This window comes from Scyliorhinus canicula, chromosome 18, assembly GCF_902713615.1.
Source record: "Scyliorhinus canicula chromosome 18, sScyCan1.1, whole genome shotgun sequence".
NCBI classification, from domain to species: domain Eukaryota; kingdom Metazoa; phylum Chordata; class Chondrichthyes; order Carcharhiniformes; family Scyliorhinidae; genus Scyliorhinus; species Scyliorhinus canicula.
In genome coordinates this window covers 42059296-42085737 of record NC_052163.1, presented here as the reverse complement: position 1 = coordinate 42085737, position 26442 = coordinate 42059296, and the positions used below count along the sequence as shown (strand labels likewise).

Sequence of the window (26442 nt, the reverse complement as noted above, 5' to 3'; positions counted from 1 at the left end):
GGAGGATCAATAAGACTGGAATAATAAAATATTCCCCAGGACAGGGGGGTGGGTGCAACACAGCACAGTCGATCAGGGCTGTGAAAGGAAGATAAATGGATGGGTGATGGAATGATAGGCGAAATGTCTTTTGCTGTTGCTACCACCAAGATGGCGATGTTGCATCTCGATTCTGACCATGTCACAGCAGGGGGGGGAAATCACTGGCATTAAGATGAACAGGTTTGCTCCTTTCAACACTGGGACCCAAAACAAACCCATTTCACCGTGGTGGACTGAAGTCCCCGTGAGCTTTACGCTGTATCTAACCCAGTACTTTACCTGCCATGAGAGTGTTTGGTGGCAACGGTGTAAAGGGAGATTTACTCTATACCTGTGCAGTACCTGTCCTGGGGGTGTTTGATGGGAGATTACAATCACTTTTCCAGCATATGCTGCATTGCAACGAGATGTTGGGTCTGAAAGGAGTTGGATTGATATGTGCTGTCAATGATGGAACTTTCTTCTCTTTGCAGGAGGTCTCGGTTCAATCTCGACATCCAACCCGTTTCAACACAGTCAGCAGAATAAACTGACCTTGAAGCAGATTCAGGGCAATGCTGGCTTTGACCAACCCACCCTTATGGGGAGTGCCACTGCAGGAATGGGCATGGCATCAATGCCCTTCATAGCACCTCTACCCATGGCCTCCAGCTGCATGTCCACCACCATGACGCATCCTTCGACATTCAGTGGTTTAGCCCAGGGGGCTGGCATGATGCCAGCCACAAGAATGGCAGCAGACATAAGTCATCACTTTGGCCAGCCGCTGGTACCAGTTTCTAAAGCTGCTATAATGCCTCAGCCAACCACAAGCCTGAACCCATTTCTCTGAGGTCAGTGACCTTTAATTTAGCTCATTGGAGCGGTGTTTATAGAGGAGATGTATATCTCATCTGGTCACCAGGAATGCCATCTCATTCTGCCTCAGTGGGATTATCTGGAGGTGACTTTGCAAATATATATTGGGGCTGTGTAATACTTCAAAAATAAACATTTAATTTTATATCACTGGCTAATGTGTCATGAGTTCCATTTTCTAAACCCAAACATAAACATTGGGTAGTTGTTGAGGTCAGGTGACATTCTCAGATTGGAATCGCAGCAGCGATTGGGTAAGGCACTGTCACATGATTATGGTGTAAGTCTAAAGATCCCATTGAGCACATTGACATGTGTATGAGGTGAGGGGGTGGCAGGGGTGGTACTGAGATTCACCCCACTAGGACTTGACCCATCGAAGGCCGATGGGTCAAAATATTTTCTAAATGCGGAGCTCAGAATTGAGGGAAGCAGAGAAACATTCAAGTACAGAAATCACATCAAGCTAGCGGTAAGGTCCAACGATACTCTGAGTAATGGAATGTTGGCCTTATCTCAAAGGGATCAGGGGGAAACTGGAATGCAATGGGGGGGGGGGGGGGGGGGGGGGGGGGAAAGCTCTGGTTAAGCTCCATCTGGAGGACCTACACTTGGATTTGGGCATCGTACCTCAGAGGATACAGTGAGGGTACAGCAATGATTCTGGAATTAAAAGGGCAGGAAAACCCATTGCCTTCAGTAAGCCTGTATTTCACTGCGTTTAAGATCAAAGGGTGATCCAATAAAGGTGACTGATTTAAAGATCATGATGTGGAGATGCCGGTGTTGGACTGGGGTGGGCACACTAATAAGTCTTACAACACCAGGTTAAAGTCCAACAGGTTTATTTGGAATCACTAGTGACTTACCTGGTGAAGGAAATACGCTCTGAAAGCTCGTGATTCCAAGTAAACCTGCTGGACTTTAACTTGGCAAGACTTCTTACTGATTTAAAGATCAGTAGAGTAGGCATTCCCTCCGATTGGCAAAAGTCCAGAACAAAAAGGAGCATTTCTTCACACAAAGAATGCTGAAACTTCCAAGACCAGGATTGATATAGTTTGGTGGGGTTAGGGGCAACAAGGATTTGCAAGACGATACAAAGATTGGTGGAGTTGTGGATAGTGAGGAGGGCTGTTGTCAGCTGCAAAGAGACATAGATAGGATGCAGAGCTGGGCTGAGAGGTGGCAGATGGAGTTTAACCCTGAAAAGTGTGAGGTTGTCCATTTTGGAAGGACAAATATGAATGCAGAATACAGGGTTAACGGTAGGGTTCTCTGGCAATGTGGGGGAGCAGGGAGATCTTGGGGTCTATGTTCATAGATCTTCGAAAGTTGCCACTTAAGTGGATAGAGTTGTGAAGAAGGCCTATGGTGTGCTAGCGTTCATTGGCAGAGGGATTGAATTTAAGAGACATGAGGTGATGATGCAGCTGTACAAAACCTTGGTACGGCCACATTTGGAGTACTGTGTGCAGTTCTGGTTGCCTCATTTTAGGAAGGATGTGGAAGCTTTGGAAAAGGTGCAAAGGAGATTTATCAGGATGTTGCCTGGAATGGAGAGTAGGTCTTACGAGGAAAGGTTGAGGGTGCTAGGCCTTTTCTCATTCGAACAGAGAAGGATGAGGGGTGACTTGATAGAGGTTTATAAGGTGATCAGGGGAATAGATAGAGTAGATAGTCAGAGACTTTTTCCCCGGGTGGAACAAACCATTACATGGGGACATAAATTTAAGGTGAATGGTGGAAGATACAGGGGGGATGTCAGAGATAGGTTCTTTACCCAGAGAGTAGTGGGGGCATGGAATGCACTGCCTGTGGAAGTAGTTGAGTCGGAGACATTAGGGACCTTCAAGCGGCTATTGGATAGGTACATGATTACGGTAGAATGATGGGGTGTAGATTAATTTGTTCCTAATCTAGGACAAATGTTTGGCACAATATCGTGGGCTGAAGGGCCTGTTCTGTGCTCTATTTTTCTATGTTCTATGATTACAGAACCAAGGTGGGTAGATGGAGTTGGTACAGATTAGATTTAATAAATGATTTGAAGAGTACTTTTGTCCCCGTCTGCTCCACCAGAGGGAGTACTTTGACGGCCGTAATTCATTCACTGAACGTCCAGTTGAGAGGTAAAGGGTTAATAAGTTTTTCAAAATGGTTCCGGTAAAATCCAGGCTCACCTAACAGGGAAAAGCTGTTTTTTATCCATCAAACGACACACAATTGTAACATCTTAATCAGAGAGACATGTCAAAAACTTCAGCACAAGCTGAAAGACCCAATTAACCCCCTACCACCCTCCTTAGGATTTCCAGCCCTTGGGTGATAACACTGCATGTTAAACCCCAAACTTGATAACTCGGAGCCCCATGATTTTCAGGACGCTTCTGCCCTGGCTCCCATCCCTCAGGTTCCGATGTTAACCACATTCCCACAGGATGTGCAATGCATGGAGACAAACACAGTTCGTTGATTTTGAACTTTTATTGCTTAAAATTTACACATTGATAAAAATATAGTTTCTAAAAATTACAATGTGTCTGAATTTGGACGACAAACCATTCTGTTTTACAGCTTGAAGCTACAAATCGAGAAACACTTTGATCGCTGCATGGTTATGCACAGGAGCAAACTCTCTACAACTTGCTGTGACTAACTCAGGACCTGTGTTAATTAAATCAGACTGCGCTTGCTCCACTCCCATCAAATAGTGAAAAAAAATCAAAACTGATAACAAACAGAAACATGTGCACAGAGGATCAAACTCAGCTCAGGTTTCCTGGGGGCTGCAGGTGGCATTTTACTTTCAGAGAAACATTTCCATCTTACCCGTCAGTCCAGGTCATGTTGGCTTTCAATATAAAAAGTGTACAGAAAGTTCTCATTTAAAAAAAAAAGGAAATTGCAATGTATGTTTAGTGGCAAAATAGAATGCTACATTTGGACGCAGACCATGACTGCACCCCAGACTAACCCTGGATGCACTGCCTGGGAACTGGAACTAAACCCCAAAACTCCCCAGGTTAGCGTGAAGGCACTGCTCCCCATGGTGGTGCGTGAAACGAGATGCCTCGAGAGACTGCTCGTGTTGGAAATCACGCAGGACGTCGGCATCACTGCAGGTCGCAGGCATTATCTCGACACGTGATCCCGAGGGTTAAACTTCGAAAGCTCGGGTAACACAATCTCGAATTTCACACCCAACCTTTTAGGAGATCAGTGTTAACAATTAGAAATTGCAGTGACTCTCGAGGGTCCCCAGTTGTCTCAATAGAAGGAATTTTATTTAGCAGATCCATGTGGATCATTGAGACTGACTTCAACCACTTTTTACAAAATTCCTTTTGAACTTGCCACAGTGCGAGGGGCTCAGGATACCTGCCTGATCATTGCTGTGTCATTTCACTCTTCATTGTTTTTATTTTAAACCAAAATCTCGATTGGAAGCAAATGAGAAGCCTGATAAATGTCCAGGTTCAGGAACCGTTTCAGGTCAGCACTCACTTGTAGCAAATTGAAAGCAGATTACAATCATTGGCAATGCTGATAAACTACAGAAGAACTGATAAACAAGAAATCCCTTTAACAACCGATCATCCACAAATGTTCTGAATAAAAAAGGTCCAACCCAACAGCAGACATTAACAGACAGATACTACTCTAAGATTCAGTCGTGGGGGAGGGGGAAAATCAGCCTATCAGTAACTATACCAGCAATAACTAGACATTTTTCCCAGCAGGTTAATTGGACTCAACGGCATAGATATACAGATCGGAGTGCCCCATCATGATCCAAATCAATGCTTCATGCATGGTCGGGAAGATAAGGCTGAGGAATGTTGGTCTTTGAAACGGAGACTTGAAACTTAAAGAGCAGATATTATTTATTGTGATAGATTGGACAGAAATGGAGGGAGGACTGGATGGGTTTGATGTTCTTGAATTATGCTCCAAATGATAGCATCCTTGTACAACAACACATCCCAGCAACCAGGGTCATTTGGAGTGTTGGAAAACTGGTCCCACACCCATTCGAGAAATGCACACTCCGAGCCAGTTAGATGGAGCTCAGTGTGGCACCTTAACCACTAATAATGATGGGCGTCTACCAGCCAAGGTGCGCACAGGCCAACGAGACAAGGACCCTCATGGGACGGCTCAGCCCATCAGCACTGACTGGTATTCTCTAGTTCAACTTGTAACGCAGCCATTACTTCTCACCAAAGCCTCGCCTTGTCATATACAAACTAGTTATTTGCTAAAGTAATGTAGTTGATTGACTGCAGATTTTACTTGATTTTAAAAGGGAGAATCTAAATGAAAAAAAAACATAATTGCACGCGGCAGGTTAGAGAAAGCGTGATCCAAAACTTGATCCTGTCATGGGTAAAACTCTGGGGTTCTTCGTTAAGTGTCATTTGTGTCAGTGCTTTCAAACCTTTCTTGACAGATTCACAACCCTCTATTAATCAGGAGCGAGGAACAATTTCTGCAACAACAAAAGAATCACTAGGTTTGTGAGTGAATGGGAAGTGGTTGACAGTGCGGTACTCGGTATTCAAAGAGTGATTTAAAATTTGTCCTGCCTTTTAGTAATCAACGGGTCAAGTTCATGTAGTGACTGGACAGTGGGGGCCGTGACAGGGCAGCCTATGCACTCAAAAAGATAGAACAATGTCCTCAACCCCACAAAACTGCCCCTGCCCAAGTTACAACTGAGATCAGGATTCAACAGTCATAGATGCCTGTGGGATGCCAGCACTCCACCCAGAGCTACTGGGAGAGGGGCCTCGAGCACAAGTGTGGGCTAAAATCTCTGGTCAGAGTGAGACAAGGTGAAGACTAGTCACACTGACCCCCTGCTCAAATAACACAAACCAGGTCAACGACAACTGCACATTATGCTGGATCTGGCTTAGCACTGACCAGAGGGAGGAAAGGGTTTCATTAACCAGTGAGGGAGTGAAGGAGGGAGTGAGTGAGGGAGGGGCTCAACCCTCGGAATGTCACCAAGTTAAGATTTGCTGGGTTTGAGAAAATAAAATTATCAGAGAAATTTAAATTTTCTGAGGTTATTAAAGCTGAAGCGGAGATTACCGAATTACAAATTGCTAAATAGTTCATTCTTCTTGCTCCAGTCCATTGGTGGGGCCCGCTTGCTTGAGCGTTTCGAATGAACCTTCTCCTTGGCCTCCGCTGCAGAGGTACTGAGGCTCAAACCCAGCTCCACAGATTTACTGTGACCTTCGGGCTGGAGCTGCCAAACAAAGAGAGAGGGTGAGAGAAAGAGAGAGATAGATTGTCAATTTTCTTCTGACCATAACCTGCTTGAACTGAAGAATGACAAAATGGCCTGAATTTATACTGCCCCTTTCGCCACCTCAACTCATCCCATAATTACACAACTAATGATGTTTGAATGGTAATAACTTGTGTAAGAAGTTGGCACCCAGTTTGTGCAGAGCAAGATCCCACAAATAACTGCTAGCCTGCTTTTAAGAAAGGTTGGCTGAGGATAAAACATCGGCCAGGACTCGAGGAAAAAACTCTTCTTTGGTATGTTTCCATGCTGTACATTCAATGCATGCTTCGAGAACAGGTGGCGTTCCCTCAGTGCCGACCCTCTTGACAGTGCAGCACTCCCCCAGTAACAACCCTCTGGCAGCCAGCATGGTACGCCCTCAGTACCAACTCTCTGGCATCCAACGCGACACTGCCTCAGTATCGACCCTCTGGCATCGAACGCGACACTGCCTCAGTATTGACCCTCTGGCATCGAACGCAACACTCCCTAAGTACCGGCCCTCCGGCAGCATAACACTCCCTCAGTACCAAACCTCTGGCAGCCAGCACAACGCTGCCTCGGTATCAACCCTCCGGCAGCACGACAATCCCCAAGTATTGGCCCTCCGGCAGTGTGGCACTCCCTCAGTACTGCATTGGGAGTGCCAGCTTGGGATGCAAATTTTGAGTCTCATTCTTATACCCATAATCTTTTGATTCAGAGGTGGGAGCACTCCACAACGAGCCAAGGCTGATCGAGCAATGATGCTGATCGAGGGGCACATGATGAAGCACCCCTTGTTCTTCATCAGAGTAATAACCCAACAGCAATCACTCAGTGCTGCATCACCGTGTCTATTTGTTAAATTTAAGGATTTGTTCCCCAGGCCAGAAACCCCACCCCCAACATCAACTCCTGAAGACTCTGGTCCTTTTGGTATCCCCCATTGCCAGACGATGATCAATTGGCAAGTCGACTGCGGGAGGTATAATTGATTCAGATATGTTTTTTATTCATGTAATGTTCTCTTATATCGCAAAGGACAGCAAAACAAGAAAAGGAGCGGATTTCTCCAGCTCAGTGAGCCTGAAGGTATTCACAGCTGCCGTACAGCAGATGCCAGCTAACGCAGCACAAGGAAATTAGGTTATCCAGCAATGCATTTAAATGCAGACAAGACCCATTCAATATGCAGTGTGTTACACGGAATGACAATTCATAACAGGGAGATCACACACACACACACATTGGTCAGGGGGGAGAGCTGTGTTTCCACACACACCAGTACTGAGAAAGCTGATAGGGTGTGGGGCTAGATAATCAGCACCATCCTTAGACTCTGGGAGTTGGAACGCCCCCAATGGGAACCATCCCTGCTCCTCGCAGCCAACACTGCCAGCTTCAGAGACCATCAGCACTCCCCAGCTCAACAGTTATCTCATATGACTTCAACGCCAATGAAGGAGTTTTGAAGCTTAGCCACTGCTCTAACACAGGAAACAAAAGGTAGCACTCCCAGATCAAAGGTTGTGACCTCAACCAACCATTTAGGGTCATGAGCTCTGAGGCAGCAGTGGCAACTGTGGAGAGGTGAAATCCTCCCACTGCCCCCAATGGTTCAGCAATGGAACAGAGTGTCGTTGCCCTGATTGGTCATTCTTCTGGTGCCATGATGGGCGGTTCAGTTCCAAGCTCCAATTGGCTAATCAGGGTCTTCCTTGAATACACACATAGTGGAGGTGAAGTTACTTTGAACACCTGCTGTGGTGAATGGCAGGAGAGCCCGAGACTCCATTACATGTGTGCCTCAAGAGTCTCCAAAACTATTGTAGCCAAAACCATTTGCACCTACCTCGCCTCTCAATCACTGTCTCCCCCCCAACCATGCCCACCCTGCTCTCACTCTGGGGTCACACCAATGTACAAGCATTAAAATGGAGTGACAGTGGGAATATGTTTGGAGATATGCTTGGAAAGCAATGTTATAAACAACTAAAATCTACCTCAACCATCTGGGCACTTTCAGCCCTGGCTGGAGTTGTTGGAGTTGATGGAGAAGATGATGAATTCGAAGACGATGCTGATGTGGGAGTCACTTCTGCAGCTATGTTTCCATTGGCCTGTGAATGAAAAGGTCAGTCATCACTAACTTAACAGAAAAGCAGCAACAAAAAACACCCCGTCAGACAGAGGAATCTCAGAGACCCACAGGCTCTCCTCGATTCAGCCAGTTTCTACCTCCTTCACGCTCAATCAGGAGCTTGGAGAGATCTGGCTGGAGTATTTTGTATTCAATATCCTCATCTAATGTAGCTAAAATCTAACTGCTGAAGCGGTGTGCTCCAGACCCGGAACCCCTCCCCACCTTCTCCATCTCAGGCCTGTGAGCTGCTCCTTGAACTGTATAACCCAGTGGGAGAATCTGCTCCAATGTGCTGACTGATTACAGTGACACAGGCCCCACTTCCTGGCTTGATTCTCAGACTGCAAGCTTCTACATCAGTCATTAGTGGCAGTGGGTCAGTCTGATATCACTGGATTGTCAGCACTGCACAAATTCCGCAGGTCCAATTACATTTGTGCCGTACTATATTCGTAGGGTTAACTATACAACCTCTCCTTTTCCCGAGACAGAGTGAGGAGAAAGAGAGAGAGGAAGGGTGAAGGGTGAAGATGGAGAATGAGATTGCAGGCAAGCCTGAACAGGAAGTACTGAGAAATTGATAGCAGATTATTCATTATTGATATTCATCCTTCTGAACCTGGCATTATGGGTGATACGAGAAAAGCCACATTTACTACCCATTGTGATGCCCCATGGTGTGGGTCTGAAGTTCTATCTCAGTTGACCCAGGTAAGGAGGGCAGATTTCCTTCTCTGAACTATTTGGGCTTTCAACACCAATCAACCTGTAACTCTGCAACTAGCCCACATGGTTGACAACTTAACCTGGGGGCGGGAATCCAACTCAGCCTCTGGATTTACTAATTCACTTATCCATTCAGGACATCAGTGGATAATGCCTGGGGGCAGTGGGGATCAATCATTCCCTGCTAAGTTGTCTGTAGCTGACCTTCCGACAGGCTAATGCCAACATTGAAGGCCCAAAAGATTATCATTTTCCTATTGTGAGGGATTGAGAGTGTATCAGAATGAGGTCTCTATAGCTACAGTTCATGTTATCTAGGAAACTGGATGCTAATCCAGGGATTCTGCAACACAGCAGATGCAGTCAGCAACTCATTCAAAAGAGCAATGTCTAGGTTCTAAGTAATTGTGCAGCAGGAAGTGACTTAGCATTTTATAATCACGGTTTGCATTTGAGATACATAGCCACATCTCGGATCATATTTCCGACACAGAGTTTTTTAAAAAAAACAGACTCACCAAACATAAATGAGGGTTAGAAGAACGAGCATTTACTACGCAGGTCACCTGACAAGTAGAAGGACTCTTGGCGAAACTAGATTAGTGAGGGATTGAGTCACTACGAATGGGCCCACTGGACAATTATACGTTAAGCAGACAGCCTTCTCCATCACTTTGTGATGTTATCCATTGCTTTGCCAGGCTCGTTATAGCCACAGCAACAAATATAATAATAATTGCTTATTGTCACAAGTACTGTGAAGATACTGTGAAAAGCCCCTAGTATTGAAGATTCAAACAAGAGATGGGACTGTCCCACGAACCTATGTCACCATTTATTTGGGTCAGACTGATCTGCATCTCAACTCCCTTCATCGGTATCGGTTTTGTAACCCTTGGCCGAATGAAATCCATCAATCTCAGCTTTGAAACTTTCAATTAGCCTCACCAGTATTTTGGGTGGGGGGAGGATTTCTACTCCCCTTTGCGTGAAGTATTCCTAACCTGACACACCCCCGAACAGCCTAGCTCTAACCTTCGGACTTCTGAGCCCTTTCTCTGGACTTCCCTCCCTACCTCAACCGGGGAAATTTGTTTCTCTGTAGACCCCATCAAATCCTTTAATTGTCTTTTAAACCTCAATTGCATCACCCATTAATCTTCTATGCTCAAGCCAGCATGGGCCTTGCCTAATCAACCTGTCTTTATTATTAAACTCTTCCAGCCTCAGTATGTTTCTGGTGAATCAGTGGCCCAAGACAGTTTGGAGGTTTGCAAAAGAATTTAGAGCACCCAATAGTCCCCACCCCACACAATTAAGGGGCAATTTAGCATGGCCAATCCGCCTTGTGTTGTGATGTGGGACCCACGCAGACATGGGAAGAATGTGCAAACTCCACACAGACGGTGACCCAGACCGCTCACAGGATCTGTGGATTATTATCTTGGCAGTGCCCAGAACTAAACATGTAATAATAGCAACTTGAGGAGGCTGTTTAGCCCACAAGCCTGTTCTGACACTTAAGGAGGTGGTAGCTGATCTGTGACCTAACCCCATAAAGGCACCTTTGCCCCACATATCCCTTAAAATCTTTGATCAACAAAAATTATCAATCTCAGTTTTAAAATTTACTGATCCGTTTAGCATCAATTGCTACTGACCGCAGAGTTCCAGACTTCTGCCAATCTTAGTGCAAAATGTTTTCTAATTATGCTTTTGAAAGGTCTGGCTCTAATTTTTTTAAACTCTTGTTCCCCTGGTCCTGGACTCCCCAACCAGCAGAAATAGCTTCTCTCCAACTACACTAATAATCCTGTGGACGGCCCCGGTCACTGTCCGTGTGGAGTTTGCACATTCTCCCAGTGTCTGCGTGGGTCCCACCCCCACAACCCAAAGATGTGCAGAATAGGTGGTTTGGCCACTCTAAATTGCTCCTTAATTGGAAAAAATATATAAAGTTAAAAAAAAAATTCCAGAGACGAAGAGTAATACTCTGGAAACTCGGGTTCAAATCACCACCATTACCATTTCTGGATATGTCCTGTCCCTCTGGTAGGACACACCCAACAGAGGTGGCAGCATAGTGGTATAGTCAGGAAGGAGTTGCCCTGGGCATCCTGAACACGACTCCGGACCCCATGAAGTGTCTCGGAACCAGGTCAAACATGGGTACGGAAATCTTCTGCTGATTACCACGTACTGACCACCATCAGCTGATGAATCAGTACTCCTCCACTTGGAGGAAGCACAGGGTGGCAAGGTGGCAGAATGTACACTGGGCGGGGACTTCAACATCCATCACCAAGAGGGTCTAGGTAGCACCCACACAGACGGAGCTGGCTGTATCCTAAAGGACATAGCTGCTAGACTGATGAGGGAACCAACAAGCGGGAAAAACAGACTTGACCTCATTCTCACCAAGCTGCCTGCCGCAGATGCATCTGTCCATGACCGTATCGGTAGGAGTGATCGCCACACAGTCCTTGTGGAGACAAAGTCCATTTTCACATTCAAGATGCCCCCCATCATGTTGTGTGGCACAACCATTGCATGTTAAATGGTATGGACTACAAACAGATCTAGCAGCTGAAAACATGGCATCCATGAGGCGCTGTGGGCCATCAGCAGCAGCAGGATTGTACTCCACCACAATTTGTAACTGCATGGCCTATCATATCCCGGACTCTACCATTACCACTAAGCCAATGGATCAACTCTGGTTCAATGAAGAGTGCAGGAGGGCATACCAGGCATACCCGAAAATGAGGTGTTGACCTGATGAAGCTATTTGCATGCCAAACAACAGCAAGTAATAGACAGGGGTAAGCCATCCTATAACCAACAGAACAGATTTAAGCTCTGCAGTCCTGCCAAATCCAATCGTAAACGGTTGTGGACAGTTAAACAACTCACCGGGGGGGGGGGGTCTCCACAAATATCCCCATCCTCAATGATGGAGGAGCCCAGCACATCAATGCAAAAAGTAAGACTCATGCATTCAAAACAATCTTGGAGTGGATGATCCATCGGAGCCTCTTCCAGAGGTCGCAGCATTTCAGATGTCAATCTTCAGCCCATTCAATTCAATCCACGTGATATCAAGAAAGAGCTGAAGGTGTCAGACACTGCAAAGGCTATGAACTTGTGGTGTTGGGGGTGATACATTAGGCTGGGAAGTGGATTAGGTAATGAAAAGCAAACAGAATCGGGATAAACGGACAGCCTACAAGGCAGACCAATCCCCATCTTCATAAAATTCATAAATAGGATGTAAATGATTTAGAATTTAATGAAGCTAATCCGAAACACGTGATCTATTGGCCTTAAACTTTCATTTTTAGTCTGTAAAATAAGGAGGCCTGCATTTTGCAACTTATTCTAATTTTGTGTGACGAATGATCATTATTGTGCAATCATTTTATTATTTTACAAGTTATTTTTATTTCAATGATTGTCTATAACTTATGAATTATAATTGCTGGTTTTATTTGTACCATCGTCACAATTCAGCAGCTGCCTTCATGATGTTTATGCATTATACCCATTAAAAAAAAAATAACACAGGGAAGGAACCCAGGCCCCAAACAGCACAGAAGGTGCAAGTGGGAAGTGACTGAAACCCAAGTTCTCGTTTTGCAACTTCTGTAGAAGTTTAACCATAACAGTGACAGGAAGGAAACTGTACCAGGCAGATCAAGGGAGTCCTATCAGAGAAAGAGATCAAGAACACTTGATACAGAATTACATCAATTGTACAGCAGAGCGAGTCTATTTAGCCAAATCTGTCTATGGCAATATACAGCTGTCAAATACCCTGGTTCACTGTCTGTGTGGAGTTTGCACATTCTCCCCGTGTCTGAGTGGGTTTCCACCGGTGCTCTGGTTTCCTCCTACAGTCCAAAGATGTACAGGTTAGGTTGATTGGCCATGCTAAATTGCCCGTGTGTCCAAAGATGTACAGGTTAGGTTTTTTTTTTATTATTTTTTTTTTTTAAAATTTTAGATTACCCAATTATTTTTTCCAATTAAGGGGCAATTTAGCGTAGCCAATCCACCTACTCTGCACATTTTTGGGTTGTGGGGGCGAAACCCACGCAGACACGGGGAGAATGTGCAAACTCCACACGGACAGTGACCCAGAGCCGGGATCGAACCTGAGACCTCAGCGCCGTGAGGCAGTTGTGCTAACCACTAGGCCACCGTGCTGCCCCGTGTACAGGTTAGGTTGATTTGCCATGCTAAATTGCCCGTGTGTCCAAAGATGTGCGGGTTAGGTGGGGTCAGGGGGATCGGGCTTGGGTGGGCTGCTCTTTCAGAGGTTTGGTGGAAACCTAATGGCCTCCTTCTGTGCTGTTTGGGGCCTGGGTTCCTTCCCTGTGTCAGGATTCTATGGAAAATAGTCATATACAGCTGTCATATATAGCGTTATATACTGCTGTCAATGACTCCACACAAACTCTTCCCATCCTTCATCTAATCCCATCAGCATATCTTTCTATTCCCTTCTCTCCCTTAAATACAATGACCCTGTTCACCTCGACCACTTCCTCCGATAACGAGTTCCACAGTCTAATCACTTAGTCTGCTACGTAAAGACATTTTTCCTGAATTCCTGATTGGATTTATTAGTGATTATCCTGTATTGCTGCTTTGAGAATGTCCTCTCCCACAACCTGAAACATCTTCTCTACGCTGATCAGCAAGTTTTATAATAATAATCTTTGTTGTCACAAGTAGGCTTCCATTAACACTGCAATGAAGTTACTGTGAAAATCCCCGAGTCGCCACATTCCGGCGCCTGTTCAGGTACACGGAGGAAGAATTCAGAACGTCCAAATTACCTAACAGCGCGTCTTTCGGGACTTGTGGGAGGAAACCGGAGCACACAGAGGAAACCCACACAGACACAGGGAGAACGTGCAGACTCTGCGCAGTGGCCCAAGCCGGGAATTGAACCTGGGACGCTGGCGCTGTGAAGAAACAGTGCTAACCACTGTGCTACCATGTTGCCTAACATTCATCCTTCAGGCAGCTCCATCAGTTTCAGCTCAGGGTACTGCACTGAATTATGCCACTAATCTTCATTCTGCACACGGACGTGTGTGATATTCACATCCTCCTGCATAGTTATAGATTGAAACAATAACGAGGTGATTTGGCATTTCAAATTGTGAAGAAGGAATTAAAGTTGTTGAGGATGGAAAAGAGTGGATAGAAACAGACCATTTCCAATGAACAAAGATACAAGACTGAATAGACAGCAGGAGAAGCTTCTTCCCAGAGAATCTTCAGGCTGTGACATGCATAGTTGTGTTAACATTTAAGAATTTGTTGAATAAGTGTTGAAGGGATAAGGGAAGAGGTCAGGTGTATAGAATGAGGGTGCTGCTCCTGTGGAGGATAAACGGCCACACGGAACTGGTCAGGTCAAATGCTCTGATTCTACTATAATCTCAGTCAAAAAACAGTGACATTTTAGTGATGACCTCAAAAGAAATTTTGTTTCTTCAGCATGAAATGAAATGAAAATCGCTTATTGTCACGAGTAGGCTTCAATGAAGTTACTGTGAAAAGCCCCTAGTCGCCACATTCCGGCGCCTGTCCGGGGAGGCTGGTATGGGAATCGAACCGTGCTGCTGGCCTGCTTGAAAAGCCAGCGATTTAGCCCAGTGAGCTAAACCAGCCCATAAATATAACTGGTCTGAATGAGAGTGGCGGATGGAACAATTCTGAGAGCTGGAGGGTACACGGCTTGGGGGGGTGGGGGGGGGTCGACACTGGGGGGCCTGCAAACCCAGCCAGCCGAACACACGCTCATCCAAAGGCAGTGGCCGCTTTCAGATCGCATGCAGCAGAAAATAACAAAACGATCAGGAGACAGACAGTCTCCTGGAACAGAACAAAGCAGTCGGGTGCCAAGAAGATCCCATGGTGATAAAAACACGACAAAGGTCGCAGGTTTGGTTGGAGCAGAGTTGGGCCTTGCAGAGGAGAGAATCTGAGGTGCCAAATAAGGGGTTGCCAATCCTCCAGGATTGCCCTGGAATTCTTTTTGCGGATATTGCAAACCCAGGAGGCAAGTCATTGGCACCGTTTTTAAAAAAAATAGTGAATCCTTTTCATTTTCTTTGTACACAATTTATTTTCCATTAATTATAAAAATTGAGGGGCGGCACAGTGCCTACAGCAGTGAAGGCCCTGGTTCGATCCCAGCCCCGGGTCACCGTCGTGTGGCGTTTGCACATTCACCCCTACAACCCAAAGTTTGTACAGGCTAGGTGCATTAGCCACACTAAGTTACCTCTTCAGGGGAAATAAATAATTGGGTACTCTAAATTTTTTTTTAAGTTATAAAAATTGTGGGGTTTGGAGAGAGACGGCTATTTGACTGGGTAGAGCTATTGGGAGGCAGGAGCTTGAGATTAGGCCTCAAGCCAGAGTTGGTATCTCTGTTGCCGAGGGAATTCAGGAATTGTGCCAAATGCCTTGGTCATTTGGAAAAAAAAAAACGACATCTTCATCGAGTGTGTAAACAGCACGTTCACAAGGAAAAAAGGAAATGGTCAGCCGGGGGACAGCCTCGAAATGGAGGCATTTTGCTTTAATGATGCTTTTACACGGACTCCAGTAAATCACTTTGCCACAGTTCAGTACTGCACTGAAATAAAAGAAGTTTTCTACCTTCTGTTCGAGATCCCCATTCACAAGCAAATGTGGGAGAGGTCCTGTAAAACAAAACAAGGCATTGCTCATTAGTATTCAGGTCACGTTTCCAGAGAGAACCAACAGAGTCAATTGCAGAGGCACCCCCCCCCCCCCCCCCAACACAGACCCCCGGGCACACCAGCCCGTCAAACACAGACCCTCGGGCACACCAGCCCGTCAAACACAGGCCCCCGGGCACACCAGCCCATCAAACACAGACCCCCGGGCACACCAGCCCATCAAACACAGACCCCCAGGCACACCAGCCCCCCAACACAGACCCCCGGGCACACCAGCCCGTCAAACACAGACCCTCGGGCACACCAGCCCGTCAAACACAGACCCCCGGGCACACCAGCCCATCAAACACAGGCCCCCGGGCACACCAGCCCATCAAACACAGACCCCCGGGCACACCAGCCCATCAAACACAGACCCCCAGGCACACCAGCCCCCCAACACAGGCCCCCGGGCACACCAGCCCGTCAAACACAGACCCCCGGGCACACCAGCCCGTCAAACACAGACCCCCGGGCACACCAGCCCGTCAAACACAGACCCCCCCCCCCCGAACACAACAGCCCTTCAAACACAGACCACCGAACACAACAGTCCATCAAACAGAGAATCACGGGCACAATATCCGGCAAACTGAGGCCGCCGAACACAACAGCCCATCAAACACAGACCACCGAACACAACAGCCCATCAAACACAGACCCCCAAACCCAACAGCCCGTCGAACACAGAACCCCGGGCACAACAGCCCATTAAACACAAACCCCCCGAACACTACATCCTGTCAAAACACAGACCCCCCCCCCCCCCCCCCCGAACACAACAGCCCATCAAACACAGACCCCCAAACACAACAGTCCATCAAACACAGACCCCCAAACACAACAGTCCGTCAACCAGAGAATCACGGGCACAACAGCCGGCAAACCGAGGCCGCCGGACACAACAGCGTGTCAAACACAGACCCCCGGGCACACCAGCCCATCAAACACAGACCCCCAGGCACACCAGCCCCCCAACACAGGCCCCCGGGCACACCAGCCCGTCAAACACAGACCCCCGGGCACACCAGCCCGTCAAACACAGACCCCCGGGCACACCAGCCCGTCAAACACAGACCCCCCCCCCCCGAACACAACAGCCCTTCAAACACAGACCACCGAACACAACAGTCCATCAAACAGAGAATCACGGGCACAATATCCGGCAAACTGAGGCCGCCGAACACAACAGCCCATCAAACACAGACCACCGAACACAACAGCCCATCAAACACAGACCCCCAAACCCAACAGCCCGTCGAACACAGAACCCCGGGCACAACAGCCCATTAAACACAAACCCCCCGAACACTACATCCTGTCAAAACACAGACCCCCCCCCCCCGAACACAACAGCCCATCAAACACAGACCCCCAAACACAACAGTCCATCAAACACAGACCCCCAAACACAACAGTCCGTCAACCAGAGAATCACGGGCACAACAGCCGGCAAACCGAGGCCGCCGGACACAACAGCCCGTCAAACACAGACCACCGGACACAGCAGCCCGTCAAACACAGACCCCCAAACACAACAGCCTGTCAAACAGAGAATCACGGGGCCGCCGGACACAACAGCCCGTCAAACACAGACCACCGGACACAGCAGCCCGTCAAACACAGACCACCGGACACAACAGCCTGTCAAACAGAGAATCACGGGGCCGCCGGACACAACAGCCCGTCAAACACAGACCACCGGACACAGCAGCCCGTCAAACACAGACCACCGGACACAGCAGCCCGTCAAACACAAGCAGTGACTGAAATATTGTTCCAACACTCTACAGTCCTTGAATTTGCTGTCTGACTTCAACACTCTCCTGACCAGACATCACTGCAATCCCTCCAGCTTCAGTTAAGGAATGGCTCTGATCTGTCTCTTCTCCTGTATTCGCATTACAAACTAGTGGTGTGGGAGCTGTGGCCTCAGCTGGAGTACAATTAAAGCTTTACCCCAGAGAAATCCCATTATCAAAGCGTATTGAAAGATATGGGCTGTTACATAGCAACCGTCGAAAGGATTTAGTGCTCAAAAAGACCACCCAATGTTTGAGATGGAAGATCTTTCTGAAGTCAGAATTTAATTATTTCAGGAGCAGCAGCACATTACTGGAACATTGCAAGTTCCAAATCTACATTCATGCCGTGCCAAATAATTGAGATTACTGTGGATACAGATACAGACACCGTATTGAAAGGTTCTGGGAAAGTGCACCTGCTTATAAATTGTATGACCCTCAGAATCTTAGGCAAGAAGCATCTGCTGCATCATGAACAAACACGGTGGGACCAGTACATCAAGTTGCCAGCATAAAGCACTTTTATCCCTATCTAACCATGCTGTACCTGTCCTGGGAGTGTTTGATGGCAGATTACAATCAAGCCCTGCCACCAATTACCTCACCAGCACATGTTGCACTGTGACAGGATGTTGGGTCTGAAGGGAGTTGGACTCAGGCTGTTGTCAAGTTAATGAACTTCCTTGTCTTGCCGGAGGGGCAACATCGAGTGAGTGTCACACCTCCGGAGGGGCAGTGCGGAAGGAACAATCTTCCGTTTTAGGGGATTTAGTGAGCGACGATGGATTTAACCACAATTCAATAACTTCGTATCATCTTGCCAAAGCTAATCTCTGCTGGGTTTTCACCAGGCAAAGCCTTAATGTGATCAGTTGAACTTCAGATTGAAATAGACGCACAGACTACAAGGAGAAAGAGATGATAAATGCTTTGAAAGGGTTGGGTTAGTCACGGGGAGGGCTCTTTAGCAAGTGGACATTAAAGCCAGCGAGACTGCACAGTGTAGATTGGAACAGGATGATGCCGGCGATCGGAAGTTTTATTTGAGGAGAGATGGAAACACTGGAACCATTTCCATGGCAGCGGAGATTTTATTACAGGTGTCTACAATTGCAAAGACCTTTGATCCAATAAAGTAGGAAAAGATCATTTACTCTGATTTGGGAGTCAGTAATTGAGGAATCAATAAACTGAATTCGTCAAGTGAGGGGAGGGGGAGGTCAAAGAAATCTCTGTCTATAGGGAGAGTTTTTGGTGGAAAGGGGAGGCTTAGAAAGCACATCATCCTTGAAATCAAAAAATAAATGATGTCCGAAGCATGGGCAGATACAGTGCTACTCAGGGCAGTCAGATTACACTAGTTAGCAATTGATATGGGCTATGGAGAGAGAGATAGTAGGTTTAGATTGCACTGTCAAAGAGCCAGCACACACGCTACGAGTTGAATGACCTCCTGGCCTGTTTAAAGCTCTAAACTCACCAGTGCCAAGTAGTCCACTGATTACGAGAGCAATATACTGAACAGGTCATATTAAAGCTCCACAGTTAACATTAACAGGAATTGAGAGGCTGTAAATAACCTGACATTACTCACAGGGTGGGGCGCCAGAGCAGGGGCAACATGCAGGAGTATGAGGGGGCTGGGCACATCAGAGAGCAGGGGCTGGGTGGGGGTGCCAAAGAGCAGGGAGGGCACCAGAGAGCTTGGGGGGGGGGGGGGGGGGGGGGGGGGGGAAAGAGTGTCGTGGGGGAGCTCACAACACCAACTCTGGAAGTCCTGATGCTGTGATTTGCCTGCTGACCCCAACAGTCCAGATTGGTATTTGTGGGACATACACCACAATCTCGCCAACAGCAGCTGTCGACCCCCTGTTTACAATTCAACATCTCCAACTGTGACAGATTCAGGCAACGCTCAGTAATGGAGTCAGTTTTCATGCGCATGTCAAAATGTGTGTACAGAATCACACTTCTGTAGTGAGCGAGTGTGTCCCAGTTCAACTTGTACAGAACAGAGTGACTAGCGGTCCTCAGACACAGCAGTGTTGTCACAGGTATAAATGAATGACAGTAAATGCCAGTTGGATCTTCCTCATCACATTGTAAGGGTCCTTCCTGTTTATTCCCTTATTTCCCATTTACTTTTGGCATAACATTTTGGATTCATGGATGATTAATGGATACGAGTCTTTAAGGCAAGTGACCTGTGCCATTCATTCAAGCAGACAATTTCAGCAGGAGGAGAGATCATTGTGCTGATTCATACTGGAGTTGTACACTGACCGGCACCAATAACAGAGATTAGCTGGAACTCTGTTTGATTGATTTGGCTGGTGGCCAATGAAACTGCTGTGCTCTTCCCGGTAACAGGTGATGATTGGATCTGATCCCACTGGAATGTTTTTCCAGAGCTCCAAGGGTCACGTTTTAGTTTCAGTTTTGATCTTGGCAGACCAGGAAAGGACCTGCTATCCTCTCCATCTTTCTCTAGAAAGGCTATGTTTCTGAGCTGGCAGACAGCCTGGATGAATCTTGAGTATTTGCAGAGTCCAGAACCGACCACCTCTCTCACCTGAACGATAGAGATCCGAATGCAAACCTTGAGCTGAAGGCCCAGTTTGATGGGAAATAAGGTGGTGTCTCTCCAGAAAGCGTACTGCTGAGAGTACTACATTTTCTAAACTCCGGGGACCCTGAATGAATGAATCTACAAAGAAGACCATTACTGTGAGGAAAGTGTGCTAAAGAACCATGACTCTGAACTTTTGGCTTTCATCCTTATTATTTTTCACCCCTTTTTTCCACTGTTGGTCTGTCTTGTATGGGTGGTTAGAGGGTGGCACAGTTAAAAGGAGGTAGTAGGTATTAGCTAGTTATCCAGTCGTATTTACTGCACACATTTCATTATAATTCTTGGCATAAAAAACAGCAATCGTGTTTAAACTTACAAACCTGGTAACTGTAATTATTGAGTAGCCAAGGGCCAAAGACTTCGGGAATTTTATAAGAATTATTGGTTAATTTACTTATGTTGTGATTCCGGGATGAGTGGGGCTGGAATTGACCGCACCCTTCTCCAGCATGATTTGCCAATTTTTATACTCAATGCCCCATGGTGTATGCCTTCATGACTGCCTTGACCATCTGTGTTGTCACTTTCAGGGAGCCGAGGACTTGTATGCCCAATCTCTCTGCCTGTCAGTATTCCCACTGGTTCTGCCATTTACTGTATAATTCCCACCTGTATTAAACCTTCCAAAATGCATTAACCTCACATTTGTCCGGATTAAACTCCATCTGCCATTTCTCCTCCCAAGTCTCCAACCGATCTATATCCTGCTGTATCCTCTGGCAATCTTCTTCACTATCCCCAACACCACCAATCTTTGCGTTGTCCACAAAAAAAAGATCAGACCAGCTACATTTTCCTCTAAATTATTTATATATACTATGAACAACAAACGGTCCCAGTGGAACCACCACTAGTTTCAGACTTCCATTCAGATAAAGCACCATTCCACCACTACCCTCTGTCTTCTATGACCGAGCCAGTACTGCGTCCATCTTGCCAGCTCACCTCTGACCCTGTGAGATTTCACCTTTTGTACCTGCCTGCCATGAGGGACCTTGTAAAAGGCTTTACTGAAGTCCATGTAGACAACATCCACTGCCCTACCTTCATAAATCATTTTTGTCACTTCCTCAAAAAAACTCGGCCAAGTTAGTGAGACACGACCTCCCTTTCACAAAACCATGATGCTTTTCACTAATAAGTTAATTTGTTTCCAAATGTGAGTAAATCCTGTCCTTAAGAATCTTTTCCAATAATTTCCCTACCACTGAAGTAAGGCTCACTGGTCTATAATTTCCTGGATTATCCCTTCTTAAAAGGAACAACAATGGCTATTCTCCAGTCCTCTGGGACCTCACCTATAGCTAATGAGGGTACATAGATTTCTGTCATGGCCCCAGCAATTTCCTCCCTCAGTATTCTGGGAGTAGATCCCATCAGGCCCTGGGGACTTAGTCACCTTACTGCTTTTTAAGACGCCCAACACTCCCTCCTTTTTAATTCTACATGACCCAGAATATCTACACACCCTTCCCAAGACTCATCATCCACCAGGTCCTTCTCTTTGGTGAATACTGATGCAAAATACTCATTTAATACCTCACCCATTTCCTCAAGTGGTCCAACCCTTTCCACTGCTACCCTCTTGCTATTTAAAAAAAATATACGTATAAAATGCCTTGGGATTCTCCTTAATCCTGTTTGCCAAGGACATTTCATGAACCCTTTTAGCCCTCCTAACTCCTTGCTCAAGTTCCTTCCTACTTTCTTTATATTCTTCAGGAGTTTCGACTGTTCTCCGCCTTCTAGACCTTTACAAATGTTCCCTTTTTCTTTTTGACTCGGTTCACAATATCCCTCATTATCTAAGGTCCCGAAACTGGCCATACTTATCCTTCATCTTCACAGGAACATGGCGGTCCTGAATTCTAATCAACTGACGTTTGAAAGACACCCACATGTCAGAAGTTGATTTCCCCTCAAACAGCTGCCTAATGTTGTAATTAGCCTTCCCCAATCAAATACCAAGGTTTCCATCCCACCTTCGACACAGACAGGTACGTACACAGGTTTGTGTATAACTCCTGGGACACCTGAGCCAGGCACGTCAAACAGCTAGGAACTAACCATAGGCTGTTCACTGCCCTCCCTGCAAGGTCTACGAATCAGGATAAGCATGCAAGGAAATCTTTTGTTACAGAAATAACAGAGCCAGGACAAGTCTGTTCTAGATCTATGACGAATACTCATAGCACATTTGCACATCATCATCTGTAGAGACCTGGCTGTATGAGAGGGTGGAGAAGGCTACAATCATAGTTAAATCCCCCACACTGGACAAACTGCTGTGGACAAAGCAGGTTCCCTCCCTCAGTACAAGAGGCTGGTTAGACACAACATACAGAGTGGCCTCCTTCTGTGCTTTGTGTGTGCCCTGTTTGCACCCCACACTCTTGGATAATTGCCTTTCTCGTGCAACTTTCCAATTTCCAGCTTTCAATTTTCATGGATTTTGATTATTAACAAGTCATGACAGAGAATCCCAAGTTCAAACACCTTTTTCCATCTAAAAATATTTTTGTTTCAATTCTCTTTGCAATTAGCTCATGTTTCTCCAAGTGTTCATTAATTCCCCCCAGTATTATAGACTCTGTTTACCAACGACCCAAGTGAGACTAACCGGTCAATTAAAGCCGAATTGTCGATTTTTTTTTTTTTAAGGTGGTGGGTGCGCGGGAAGGCAGGGGCAGGCAAAATGCACTTCCCTCCTATCTCCTGGCACAAAATTCTAAATGTATAGTTGCGTTCATTGCTATTTCTTCAATCTCTTTGCTTAAGCTCCCAAGAGATAAACCATCAGGTTCTACAATTTGTTTACCTTAAATCTGGCTAACACTATTGTTAACTTCACAGAATTACAATCAAATGTTAGAGCACAGCAAGAGCCCAAAGGTCCATGCCATGTTCACGCTCTGCATGAGTCTCCCACTGCCCCCTCTTCATCGCATCCCGTCATTCTATCATTGTATTCCTTCCTCTCCAGTGTTACCTAGCTTCCTGTTAATTGCATCGGGACTATTTGCCTTACAAATTATTTGCAAGGTTGTGGCACTGTCTGGAAGAGGGAAATGCGATAAAGCTCAGGCCAAGGCCAACTCTCGTTCTTATCTAGCTGGACTGCAGTTCCCGGTGAGCTGTGTTCTCAGGCTCCTGAGAGGGGGCAACTATGCCATGCGTGTGGGTGCCGGAGCCCCGGTCTACCTGGCTGCTGTGCTCGAGTATCTAACCACTGAAATCCCCGTGCTGGCCGGCAACGCGACTCAGGACCACTCCCTGTGGGAGCAAGTCCCATATTCTAATTTCTCTCTGGATAAAGAAGTTTCTTCTGAATTCCTTATAATGACAGTCTTATATTTATGATCCCTAGTTCTTGTTTCAACCACAAGTGGAAACATCTTCCCTGTGTCCAACCTTAGAAATCTTCTCATAATCTGAAATACCTCGTTAGGGCATCCCTCTATTACTGGATATAATGAAGATTGCAAAGCAACCTCCAGTTATTCCTTCACTATTACACATGTCATTCCTTACAGACTCCCACCTTAATACGCCTTTAGAAAGTTGTAATTCAATGCGTTTTTTCAATTAATTTGCTGTCATACTCCATCTGTCTGAAAATGAAATGAAATGAAAATCACTTATTGTCACAAGTAGGCTTCAATGAAGTTATTGTGAAAAGCCCCTAGTCGCCACATTCCGGCTCCTGTCCGGGGAGGCTGGTACGGGAATCGAACCGTGCTGCTGGCCTGCTTGAAAAGCCAGAGATTTAGCCCAGTGAGCTAAACCAGCCCCTAGCTAAACCAGCCCCTGTCTGGACATAGCTCCTGATATTTATCCTGGCTTTCAGCATTATCGCTCCTGCAAGGATCAAGTACTTCAAACTTCAATGTGATCTGTATTCACCTATGGAACACCAACCAGCCTTCGATGTTCTCCTTTTTGCTTACTGGGTTATATTGGATTATGAAACATTTATTCCGCCAGTTTGAAGAGTTCCTAATTGCTGATCTATAGTCGCATCTACCAATGCCATTTGCCCTTTAATTAAGCAGGTCCTGTTTCATTTCCCTTGAATTTGCTTTACCTTCCAGTCAGGAGACCTTGCCTTGACTTTAATACTTTTCTATTCTCACATGGAACAGAAATAGATCAGTGTCACTGCTGCTCACAGGCCTCTGACTCTGCTTCAGCACCCAGGCCCAGATTGGGGATTGGCTGCTTCCTCTCTTTGTTGGTAAAACATTAATGGAGAAAACAGTTTTTTTGACATAATCCATAACAACTGAAACCACTCCAGCTCAATTATCCAGTGTTAGAAATGCTGGCAACTGCCACAGGATATGTACAATAGTTACAACAGAACCGTTTAGTGAACGGCACATTGAAGATGTACATTTGACAAATGTCATTGTTTTGTGAAGGGTCAAATTGGATAGAAAATGGGAATACAGTTTTTTTTTTTAAATAGAATTTACAGTGCAGGAGGCGGCAATTTGGCCCATCAAGTCTGCCCTGGCCCTTGGAAAGGGCACCCCACCTAACTCTATACCTTCACCCTATCCCCACACCTCCACCCTATCCCCGTAACCCCACCTAACGTTTTTGGACACGAAGGGCAATTTAGCATAGCTAATCCACCTAACCTGCACATCTTCGGACTGTGGGAGGAAACCAGAGCACCCGGAGGAAACCCATGCAAACACGGGGAGAACGTGCAGACTCCGCACAGACAGTGACCCACGCCGGGAATCGAACCTGGGACCCTGGAGCTGTGAAGCAACTGTGCTAACTACTGTGCTGCCCCAGTTATGTGGATTTTCACAAGATATCAGAGAAGACGTCTGATAAAAGGCTCAATGGAAGTATTTGGGTCACAGTTAAGAGCATGTGCACTCAATTTTGGCTAATTGGAGTAATCATTTAAGTGAACTGTATAAGGCGACAGGGATGGGAAACTCAAGCATAGAAAATTAATAGATTTAGTTGAGGTTTTGAAATCATGAAGAGTTCTGGTAGAGAGTGAACTTGGGAAGAGCATTTCCTCTGATTAGACATGTGATGGAAAGAGTCCTCAATGTCAAATTGTCACACGGAAAGCTGTTGAAATGTGGCCTGTTTGCCTATTGGAAGTGGCTGAGACAGAAACCGTATATCCTTGGAGATGTGTTTGGGATTGGCACAGGGCTATGGGGAGAAAGTGGGACTGTGGGAATTATTTTGGGAATGACAGAGCTATTAGGGAGAGTGGGACAGTGGGATTAATTTGTGTTTGGCACAGGGCTATGGAAAAAGGGGCAGTGGGATTAGTTTGGAATTGATGTATAGATATGGGGAGAGAGCAGGACAGTGGGTTTACTCCTGAAAAAAGCTAGCCGAGATGTGATGAGCTGAATGGCTTCTTTGCAAGCTGAAACGTCGACAGTTCTATGGATAGGCCAGGATTTGCTTCTGAATAGTATCCTGCTTTTTTGCTGTAAACATTAACAAACTAATGAAAGGCCCATAACACATCAATAAGGTGAGCACAGTAAGAAGTCTTACAACACCAGGTTAAAGTCCAACATGTTTGTTTCAAACACTAGCTTTCGGAGCGCAGCTCCTTCCTCAGGTGAATTGAGGGACACTGTAAACATCAGCCAGCATTCAAATCAGCAAAAATTGCAGGCCTTAAAATGCAACATGACAGCTGCCAAAAACACTGATGAGGCTGCAGAGCATGGCCACTTCCTCTGAACTCAACACTCTTGCTTTTATTTTCTAAAGCACTTTGTTGTGTTACGTAATTTGGAATAACACAAGCTGCCACTTGTTGCAGTTTTGAGTAAAAGATGCTCCAGACTTTGAAGTGAGTTCAATGTGTTTTATTGAACTATCAGCGCAGTTCTCAATGAGTTCGAAGCTCTGCTAATCTAAATGTAGTAACTCAGTCTAACTGAACCAGCCTTGCTCTAAGCCATGTGCTGGGGTGTGATGCTGAGGATACACCCTGTCTCACTGTATAGATGTTGGTTCTGTGGAAAGAGGCTGGGTGAGTACCTCATCCCTTTTATAGTGAGATACACCCGAGTGTCTTGACTGCGCATTGGTCATGTCCTATTCTGTGTGTTCATTAGCTGCATGTTTGCATGTCATGACACACTTCTGACTGCTCTCCCACATTCTACCCTCCGAAATGCGAGATCATC

The 26442-nt window shown here is 46.1% G+C and overlaps 2 protein-coding genes across 10 annotated transcripts in view; one reads left to right on the top strand and one right to left on the bottom strand.

Annotated features, from left to right (window-relative positions):
• The window catches only part of LOC119953294 (epsin-2-like), a 101664-nt gene extending 100614 nt beyond the window's left edge, over nt 1-1050 (top strand). For all 9 annotated transcript variants that reach the window (XM_038777416.1, XM_038777415.1, XM_038777410.1 and 6 more), the window contains one exon: nt 516-1050. In XM_038777416.1, the coding sequence (XP_038633344.1) occupies nt 516-874 (359 nt within the window). In that variant the 3' untranslated portion in view covers nt 875-1050. The remainder of the gene's footprint in view (nt 1-515) is intronic.
• Nucleotides 1051-3372: 2322 nt separating this feature from the next.
• LOC119952998 (Na(+)/H(+) exchange regulatory cofactor NHE-RF2-like) overlaps nt 3373-26442 on the bottom strand; it is a 130837-nt gene continuing 107767 nt past the window's right edge. The window contains exons 4-6 of the mRNA XM_038776745.1: nt 15738-15781; nt 8191-8307; nt 3373-6160 (exon numbers count right to left, since the gene is read on the bottom strand). Coding sequence (XP_038632673.1) covers nt 6005-6160; nt 8191-8307; nt 15738-15781 — 317 coding nt within the window. The 3' untranslated portion in view covers nt 3373-6004. The remainder of the gene's footprint in view (nt 6161-8190; nt 8308-15737; nt 15782-26442) is intronic.